The 10,735-nt window shown below is 42.1% G+C and overlaps 1 protein-coding gene across 4 annotated transcripts in view; it reads right to left on the bottom strand.

Annotated features, from left to right (window-relative positions):
• fbxw7 (F-box and WD repeat domain containing 7) overlaps nucleotides 1-10,735 on the bottom strand; it is a 66,396-nt gene that overhangs the window by 22,040 nt on the left and 33,621 nt on the right. The window contains exon 1 of one of the 4 annotated variants that reach the window (XM_031863267.1): nucleotides 1,526-6,337. The exons of the other annotated variants lie outside the window; for them this stretch is intronic. Within the exon in view, the coding sequence (XP_031719127.1) occupies nucleotides 1,526-1,564 (39 nt within the window). The 5' untranslated portion in view covers nucleotides 1,565-6,337. Of the gene's footprint in view, nucleotides 1-1,525; nucleotides 6,338-10,735 lie in introns of those variants that run through there. 4 annotated transcript variants of the gene reach the window in all.

The following is a 10,735-nucleotide window of genomic DNA, read 5'->3' as shown; positions in this document are numbered from 1 at the left end:
ATCCTGCAGCATCAGTCACTTGAAGAATCTTTTCTCGTTTTTCAAACACCGTTTCAACGCAGCCATGAAACCGTTCCATCATGTCGATCAGCATCACAATACATCCGAGATCTGGCCATTTTGGACACAATTGGCAACTTGATGAGGTTGATGAACTGATGAGGACCAATTGAACCACAAAATGGGTTTTGAATAGGTCTTCAATGAATCAGTCTTGGCGTTTCAGTTTCCCTTCAGAGCCATCAAAGAGCAGCAAGAACACATTTGAGCTCTAGAGGCTGACTCCAAAAATCCTGATATCGTAGAATGAGCACATCCACAAAATGGATGGAGAATACTAAAGGGTCACCGTTCAATTGAATAAACTGATGCCCGTTGATTCAGAGTGACAATTTCACTTCACTATTAAAATTAATTGAGTAAAGGCTTCAACACTACACAGCCAAAGTGCACACAGCTACACACACAAATAAATCCCCCACCACAGGAGAGTCGGATTTTTAATGATTAACAAATGTGTTTACATCTCACACACACACACACACACACAGCGTAATGGATTCTCTTTCATATTCATGCTTGCACTCTCCATTTCCAACTAAGGGAGCATCGTCTCATGGCTGCCATCCAGCATAATACACCCAACATCCGTGAGGATATGCTCTACCTCACGCAGCCTGACACAGTGACCCATTCTCTGTGGCTGGAGCCAGAGGCGAGTGCACAATGTCAAGGAATAGGCTGCTCCAAGAGGCAACAGCAGACCGATCGCATGCACGCATCTCAAGCAGTCTCTCTGCAAGATAACCACTGCTGCATAATGTGGACTCATAATAACCATTCACACTGGGGAGAAGCAGGCTGTTCTTGTTCCTGGAACCGAGAGTTAATTACAAAAAGTGGACATCTGCACGTTTTAAAAACATAGGAGGTGATATCAGCCATCTGTATGTCGTATATGTGTTGTAACTAAAGCATCTACTCGATCATGTAGAGGGGAGGACCACAGTACAGGTGCAGGGAGCATCGAGCCAAATGAGAGGAAACATTTGATTTTATACCCGCCAGAACCGGGAAATCAAGAGAGAGTATGGAGCGGAAATACGAACATATTTTAATCCAGCAATCCATAAAAGTGCCACAGCGGTAACCTATTTAGAAATGCAACGATGAGCACTGAATCAGTGCGGTGGCGTTTATTCACACGGCTGAAGTTACTGTGAAGGAAATGGTGCCAAAGCGCGTTGTGCAATCCCAACATGTAACGCAGCGCTAACGTTACACACACATATAAATAAATATATATATAGGCCCGGGCAATTAAAGCGGAGTCTCTGGGGGTCTGCTACGCTGCTGTTCATCATCCGCAGTGGCCGTACGATCTGCCGCGAGAGGCGCGTCAGAGATAATGAGGGCGACAGAGCGAGTCAAACCCTAAATAACGAGAGACAGGGGTGGAGGGGTAGGGGGGGTTACGTGTTGGAGGTGACACGGGCGATTATATGCAAGCAGAAATCCTACTCACTTTGTAGAAAATCATCTTTAAAGTGCCGTAGAACCCCATCCTTGTAATCCGGTGTTTTTCCTTTTTCCTCCTCTTCAGTGACAATCGGTGGAGTCCAGATCCGTGCGCGCGGTGGGGAGGAGGCTGTGACAGTGTGAGGGCAGCGTACTCTCAGGTAAATCCGACGCCGTCTCTGATGTGAACATGCTCGGGCACGTCACCGGACTGGCGTGCATGCGGTAGATTCCCCGGGTGTAGGCATTAAAAAAAAAATAACATGAAGGGAGAAAAAAGAAGCTCCGCCGTGTCACGCCGATTTAAATGGAGCTCTCCTTCGGTGGGGTGAACAATGCGATGCGACGATCCCGGAGGCGTGTGCGCCGCCGACCAGCCTCGCCGAGCAGGGAGTGAACAGATGAGAGAGAAAGAGGGGTGACACTCGGCAGAAAGTGGGAGGAGTGGAGTGGAGGCAGCGTCAGAGCAGCAGAGCAGTGCCCTCTTCCTCCTCACAGGCTGCACGACGGCTCCTCCGAACAGGAATCGGATTACGGCCTCCCCAGTGGAGACGACAGGAATGGTGCAGTCCGACATTCAGCACCGAGCGCAGCGCATACTCCGCGAGCAGGGGACATATGCGCGCAGACGGAGGCGGCACACGGAGACCGGGTGGGGTGTATGCGCGTGTCTTTCAATGCGTAAAATGTGGACCGCCACTTGTTGCAACACCTCATCCATCCGCTCACCCCGCCCAAGTCTACTCTCCCTTCGTTTTTACCCACTTCTAAAATGCTCTGCAGCAAACATAACATTTGCATCCATGTAAAGCACACACGCAGTGGTGGAAAGTCACAAATACATTTACTGAAATACTGCGCTCCTGAAGCAAACATTCGGCCATTATGATCCATCATGCAACAGTGTGAATGAATCCACGTCTGCACCCTCTGCTTATTTGCATACACATAGAACAAGCAGGCCGATATTTGCATTTCAGTATGGCAGGTATGTATCGTGACAGCACCTGCCCAGTTAACAGACATATGCACTGCTGATGGCTTGAAGACTGCATTACAGCCCCTAAAACACAACACAGCTACTTAACATATATATATCTTCTTTAGCCATACAAGATAAATATATCAGATGTTTGAGTCATTTGGACAATAGACTAATAAGTGACATCACAGTGCTGCAAGAGAACAAACTGAAACACTGTGCATCAAACTGACCAGTCGACAAGTGTAACAGTGAAATTTGCATCCGGTTTAAACTAAACTTTGAGCATGGGTTCGCCATAACTCCATGTTCTCTGTTTTATAATATCCAGTTCATACCAGTTGGGACCACACCATGAGTTTCTATACATCTTCAAGATTTGCTACCCTTGACCTCACTAGACATCAGCATTAGATCATGGAAACACGGGGCACAATGAAGGGGTCATGGGAAGGGCTCTATTCACAGGTGATGGGGCATTGAGATCTGGCAGCCTTTCAGACACTCCCAGCATACACCTGTAATTATTGCATGACCTGGCGGGGGGGGGGGGGGTATTCGGAAATGTATGTGGCGTGACACTGCTAACCGTATAGCTTTCTGCATAGCGATTTACCAAATTAAATAAAAAGATAATCATGTACAGTGAGTCTGAATAAAGTCAGGTTGAACGACACAACAGGTGTCCAAAGGATTTGGCTGATTCTGGCATTTTAGTCGCACTCTCTCACCACAGCAACACACACACACACACACACACACACACACACACACACACGCGCACAGACACACAGAAAAGCACTCAAACCGGTGGACGTTGCGGTGCTCAGACAAAGCTGGTTGAGCTTTGTGTGTGTGTGTGTGTGTGTTTAAGGTGGCCCTCATGAGAAAGGCCGTCTCGTTGCTCTCTGCCGGTTCAACCTTTACACAGCACATTGGAATGCTTGGCATGCAAGAGCGGTTGCACTGTGGCCTTTGAATAGGCCGTGGCCCTCTTTGTTGCTCTCCTTCTGCCCGTTAGTAAAGAATTAACCGGCCTACCCCCCTGAAACTGACCTTCTGCTTTATCAAAACCAAAATCCTGCTCGTCAGTCGTTAAGCTGCAAAAAACTGTTTGCTCTCAAAGCAACCTCGGTTTTTTTTGACTTGTTTTTTTTTTTTTAATCAAACAAACCAGGTACCAGTGCTCCATCAGACATTGGCTCCTTTTGCTGCAATATTTGAACAGCAGAGGATGTATACAAATAATACACATCGCAGTGCAGGAGATAGCTTGCGGGGAAATGCAAATCTTGTCTCATTTGGCTGTGCACAAATAATAGACAGCATCCATACCAAGGTTTCAGCACACTGACTCAACAGAAACTGTACAAGCCTGCAGATCCTCAGTTCATTTATCGATCACTTTTTGTTTCACAAACCGATTGTTTTAACCACATATAGTAAAAAGAATGATTAATACCCAGCACAATTTAGCAGAAGACTAAATGTTTTCATGTTGCTTACCATCCAAATATGCAACGGCATTTTAAAAGCAAGTAAATCCTCACGTAAGTGTTAAATATGTTTTGACTTGACACAAGGCTTAAATAATTAATTGATTTATAGATGAAATGATCAGTCGATTAATCGATGAACAGAGAACTAATGTGCACAAATTCATTAATTAATTAATTGTAAAAATGCCCAAAACTCACTGGTTATAGCTTCTGAAATGTAAAGACTTGGTCTGTGAAAAGTTACAATGGGTTTTTCTTTTTTTACATCATAGACCAAATGATTAATCTATTAACCAGTAAAATATTCAGCAGATAAAATAAAAGTTAGTTGCAGCCCTAAATTGATCGATCTTAATTTTCACATTAAATATGTGTCGAGTCACCCATTAATCGTTTAAGTCTAGGAGGAGGTATAAAAGGTCTAACACCTGTCTAGTGCTATTGGAGGAACGTGACCGGCCTACGAATACAAATCAACAGATGTTGGTGGGAAAAAGCTTCACTACATGGAAAAAAAGGAGCTTTTCTTGAGCAAATGTTTGATGTGAGGTGGTGAACTTGAAGGAGGCAAATACTTCTTGGGCAGTGATGCATCACTAAACGGCGCCGTGTCATTGTGCGATTGTCTTCTCTGTGGAAAAAACAAACGAGGACTAGGGGGTCTCCTCTCAATGGATTTTTCCCTGAAATGGTGAAGTGTGAGCCCCATTCCAGGCTGGACAGATGCAGTGCGTGTGGGGGAGGTTTGATGAATAAGGAAAGCATGGATCATGGCATTCTGCGAAGGATAATAATAGCATCATCTGCAAGGCACCGAATTATCATATCCTGCAGCCACCCACGCGACCGAAACATTCAAGTTGGAAGGGGTCAGGTCAAAAAATAAATTAGAGCGAGAGCCACTGGGATCTCCCTCGTGACATCGATGGTGTTCATTGGAAATAAATGAAAAACAGAGGTCGGTATTTGCAAATTAATGGCAATTATTTAGAAATTGGAGTTTCAAACAGACGCAGCATTTGAAAATGTATACAAGCGGAGAGAAAATGATTCATAGGCAACTGTCTCCGCAATGAAAAGGACAAAAGAACAAAAGCTGCAACACTAAGGAGAGAACATTAACGTTCAAAGAGCCGGTGTCCAGTGTTGTTCCCCACCTCCCAGTAAAATACTGGGAAAATGTATGCCGAGTCATATTTGTTGCATATCACTCTATAAACATAATCTAAATTGGAATTTCTGCCAGTTAATGAGCGGTGACGTCTCATTTTATGATTAAAAAAAAAAACATCGGGAGAAGTCCTAATATAAAACTGGTTAAAATACAACTGCACAAGGCCCGTCACAATGATGTCTGCTTTAACAATCAGCAGAAGGCAGAAAACCACAATAATGATGCAAAGTAGAAAATGAATTTAATTTCTTAGATATAGAAGTCCGTTACAGTCCGTCTTACTGCATCTATAGTCAGTCATGTGACTTATAATTTGCAAAGTACAACTCAAGGAGCATGAAAGCTACGGAACAGCTCGTCTAAGAAGGCAAACCTCTACATCTGCAGCAGAACTACTGCGTGTCTCCTTGTTTAGTAATGTGTGCTATCAAAAGTAACCACAGAGCCCTCATTGAGGCAATAAGAGACAGAGAAGCTGATTTCCCCGTGGAGAATAAGACACTCTGTTGTGAGTGCTTTGGGAAGATGATATCGACACTCAATATGTACACAGAAACGATGAAATATGAACACAGAAAACCCAAATAATGCTACAAATCTCTAAAAGAACAGCAGCATAAAACAAAATCTATAATGTTATGAATGTTGATGAGCAGAATAGAAATGGGTCTGCAGATACTGCATTCTGATTGGCTTCTAAACCCAAAATTCAACCGCCTAACATCTAAAATCTGTCATGGTTCACGCTGTAAAGACCTTTACAAAACGGCTGCTCAACTATTCATACCAGCGGCGATACAAAATTTGAGATAGTTGCAACTAGGATTGGGCAATATATCTATATTTTGTTGACACTATGGTAATATGAGACTACATATGGACTTAGATTTTGGATACCTTAATATGGCATAAGTGTTGCCTTTGCCCACTTATTATATACAATATACTGATGATTATTCATCAAACATCTCTATATTTAGTGAAAAGCACCAATGGTCAAACCTACAATATCATTGCAACATCAATATTAGTATTTGGGATAAAATATTGCAATATTATATTATCTCCATCGTGTGCAATAAAAGATTAAAAAAATAAAAAAAACAGTAAAGTTTTGTGTTCAAAGTACACTTCTGTCCCACTGATGTTTAAATAAAAAAAAGGTTGTTAATTTTTTTTGCAACAATACGCACAATCTCACCTAATTATATATATATATATATATATATATATATATATATCCTGGCAGACTGCAGTTCTTCCCAGAGGGACTACAAGGACACCTGGATGCCAGTTGTCCTTGTAGTCCTGCTGGGAAGAATTATAAAGGTGGGGATAAAGATGGACACTGCATCCGTAATTTGTCCTCAAAAGCTGTGCATTTTTTAATTTGTTGCACTGGAAGTCCAAGCAATCAATAGCTGAATGTGTGTCTCCTTGCATTTTAAAGACTTGACCGATGCTCTCAATCGTTATGTTGTCCAATCACAAACATCATACCCAAGACCTTGGGCCATCAGGAACGTGTCCAGTGCTCAGTGGAACCAGCTTGCTGGAAACTGTTGTGAGGAAAAAGCTTCAAAGAGAAAAGTGTGACCCTCTCCAAGAGCCACTGCCGCCTCCATTCTGACCCGCATTGCATTTGACCTACAACACGGCGGAAAAAAAAAAAAAATGTTTGGGCAACTTTTATTCAGCGAGTGACTCCTCTGTACTGCATCACCTTCCTCCCTTGTCCAAAGGCAAGTTTATTTTTGTAAAGCTAGTCTCAGAGGACTGTACAATCTGCACAATAACACCTGATCAATGACACCAGCATCCTTAGATCAATGAAACATTAAAAAACAACAACAACTGGAACTTCGTGGGGAAAAAACAAGCAAGCCAGAGTCCTCCATACTGAACAGGCGAACAAAAGGTTCCGTTTGTGCCGTGAAGATAGGAGCAGCAGTAGAGTTTTGAGTGAATAAAATGTTCAGTGAAATATATTTAAGAGTTTCAAGCAAAGACCTCCGGATACGTATGAAGTTCTAAAATGAGCAAAAGTCAACAATTACTCAGGACTGTTTCAAAGTTTGAAAGCAGTGTTGGGCTCTTTAGAGGAAGAGTAATGAAACTTGGATTTTCTCCGAGTCAAATAACAAATATACTACATGATGAGTACCTCAGGAGCAGGTCACATACTAAACACTCTAGTGGCAAATTGTACAGGGAATGTTTGGGTTTTTTTAACCATAGGAGGTGTAAACATTTCCCTCCATGTCTAATCCTTTTCCAGCAATAGGCCTATCTAGCTTTTGCATTTGGATGCAGCCTGAGCCGTCATATCTCATTCAGAAATGAAAGAGGGTTATGGAAATGTGTGTGGTGAGCCAGGTGAAACTTGGCTGGGGCTGGCATCAACATTTACACAGAAACGAATAAACCTCTTTAATCATCCAGAATTACCACTCTGCATCCGAGACGAAGCAGAGCGAGCTAAATTGTGCCTGCTGGGTGTCGCCTGTCGTATGTAGATCCCTAAATATGCTTGAGACGGTGTTGGGGAAACCGCGTTGGGACATTCTGACGCTGACTTGGTCGCATGCCTTGACCTGAACCTGTTACATAAACTCATACATAAAGCTGCCTTTTATCCCCCTCTTTGATACCGATCTCATCTGGAACACCATCTTCCCCATACTACCCTTTATCTCTCTAACAAAGCCGCAATTTGCATATTTGCCGTTCCAAATACAGGATTTCAAAAGAAAACATGCCTGAGTAACCTCTGAACGGAGGTTCTTACCTTAATCTAAGTGGATCAGAGATCAGAGGAAGCTATTTACCACAGTCTGATGGAAGCAAGGAATCAAGCAAATATATTAATCAGTATTTGCCAAGTTGCTCCAGACTGAAATATCTCCACAATTATTTTATGTATTGTCAAGAAATGTTGTGCCGACATTCATGATCCCAGAAAGATGTCGCCTAATGACGTTGGTGATCTTTTCTTCAAGCTCCAACACTCAGGAAATCCTTCACTTGTCCAGTAAAATATCAATAACTACTTAATGCATCACCGTGCAATTTTGTACAGACATTAACCTTTGTCAGATTATTGTAGCTAATAACTTTGATGATCCACCACGGGGTTGTGACATTTCTGGTTTTGGGTAAAATGCTTCATATAACGTTGGAAGAATTGCCATCAACTTTGGTAAAGACTTTCATGCCACCGTCAGGATGAACTGTAGAACCCCTGACTTTCAACGTACATGCATTCTTATCGAGCCTCCTCTGCCAGAATCTGAAGAAGCAGAAAGGCAAGGGAGTTTTGAGTATCTGTCTTAGCAATGTTACTAAAAAAACGTTTCCTTGAGAAACCAACAAGTTCTACTGTGGGGGGGGGGGGAGGGGGGATCATAAACTATAGCATAGGACAGACTGTAGTGTCTTTCCCACCATGACAAACTGGTGAGGAACAAAAAGAGCAAAGAATGCAGGGTGGCGCTCCCCACACTGCTGCGATAAGCGGAGGGATACTTTTTTGTAGAACGACCAAACTCAAGACAGAGGAAGAAGATTAAACTACGGTGGATCCTACTAGTAGGCGAGCCTCACTAATCAGGTAATGTGGAAAGAACGCAGGCAGTTTGTGCAGCTTAAAGTCGAAAATGCTATTTTTTGTGAGCCCTATTCTTGATAGCTAGGTTAAGTAGAGAAGTGGCTGAAATGGATAGTGGCTAAAAACAACAAGAGTGAAAAGTGATAAGAGTGAAATACGTGACTCCATGTTGACACAGAAATGCAATTTCCACAAAGTGAAGGTTACATTTGATCTTGTTTTGTATGAGTCTACTGGCCCTGCTTTGAAAGCCAAGGCTCTTGTCTAAAGTGTTTGGGATTATGGTTATCTGTGATGCACCACCAGCAGAGTGGGTGATGGCAACCCTTTTAAGTGCCCGACTTGACTACCATCAACCGCCATGTCTGATGGCACAAAATGAGACTCTTACAACGGCTATATGTCGAATGAAAGATCAAAGAGACAGCAGTTTACACATCTTTGTATTTGGCCGTTTGTTGGTAAAGATGAGTGACGCAACGTAACAGCAATGCAACTCTTATGAAGACCGTCTCTTGGACGTGAGCAGATTTTACTCAAGTAAACAAACTCAACGAAACAACTTCCCACCCAACCACAGGCTATTGTTATGGTTAATATGGTGAACGGGATTATTTACATATCTAGCAGTTACGGAGCGACAATATCATAAATGCTCCACTATGTTCACCAGCTGGTGACGTACTGTGTATGTTGGGCTGAGCAGGTAGTGCACAGTCAGCTTATATACATATACCTATATACATACAGATACCTATATACATACACATATACACCTATATACATACACACATACACATATACATACACACATACACATACATATACATACATATACATATACACATACACATATATATACACATATACACATACACATATATAATAGCTGCTTTAAAGAATCAGTCTTAAAATAAATAGATTTGCTTAAAATCAGGAAATAGAATAATTTAACTGGTTGATCAAATTATTGTTAAATGAGCAAATTAATAACTCTTAAGTGATTTTTTTAATTGCATAATTTAAATGCAGTTTTAATGAATCAATTTGTTTCATGACTTCTATTAAATGTAGCTTTCATGACTGTAAAATCTGTAGCACTTATCAATTAAAAAAAATCGAAACTTGTTATTTAAAAATCTGAGATTAAAAAGGAAAGCGTCAGTCCCCTGGCGATGGCCTGAATAGGTGGACAGACGATCAAAAATGGCAATAAAATGCATCTTGAATCCGTCCGCAGTAGAAATACAGACACTCAATAGCGGTGTGCACTGTGAACACAGAGGATGTGGAGCTATTTCTTAACAAAACAGCCAGAGGCAAAGAGAAAATTGCTTGTTGAGAAAGAATGCACCAGAAGATGAGCAGAATTAATGCAATGATTGGGCTCATAAAGTGTGCTGTGCCATGGGGATCATATTTACCATGTTTAATCTGCCGTACAGCTAGGCCTGAGGATCAAGTAGCCTTTCTGGCTGAGGCAAAGCAACTTAATAAGAAAAGTAATCTAGGTTGGAATTTTTGTACAATATGGAGGAAAAGAGTGGATCTCTTTGTTCTGACGGACCCGGACCATGCTGGGACACAGAGAGGGGATAACACTGAGCAGACTGAGTGGTGATGGGGAGCGAGATGTGTCTCCCATGATTCAAAAGGCTGGTATGGACTGACGAGAGGTCAAGGAGCATTAATGGTTCATTTCAGGAAGGGAAGTGGAGCAGTGAACCGGGGATGCCTTGCAAGCATGTTTGTTTCACTCCCACGGCAGACATACAAATACTTGGTAGTACTGCAGTAGAGTAGTATTTAAGAGAACGCGAATACTACTGCTGAAGTAGTATTCAAATATGAGGCTTTGTGGGGAAAAATATCAACTCTTGAAAGAAAGAAAGAAAGCTCAACAATAGACTTACATAAAATAAATCTGCTGAACAGCCCTTAAAATAACCTCAAAT

This window comes from Anarrhichthys ocellatus, unplaced genomic scaffold (genome assembly GCF_004355925.1).
Source record: "Anarrhichthys ocellatus isolate YVR2014 unplaced genomic scaffold, GSC_Weel_1.0 scaffold28, whole genome shotgun sequence".
In the NCBI taxonomy this organism is placed as follows: Eukaryota; Metazoa; Chordata; class Actinopteri; order Perciformes; family Anarhichadidae; genus Anarrhichthys; species Anarrhichthys ocellatus.
Note: the sequence above shows the minus strand (reverse complement) of the source record. Positions and strands in the feature narration are given on the sequence as shown.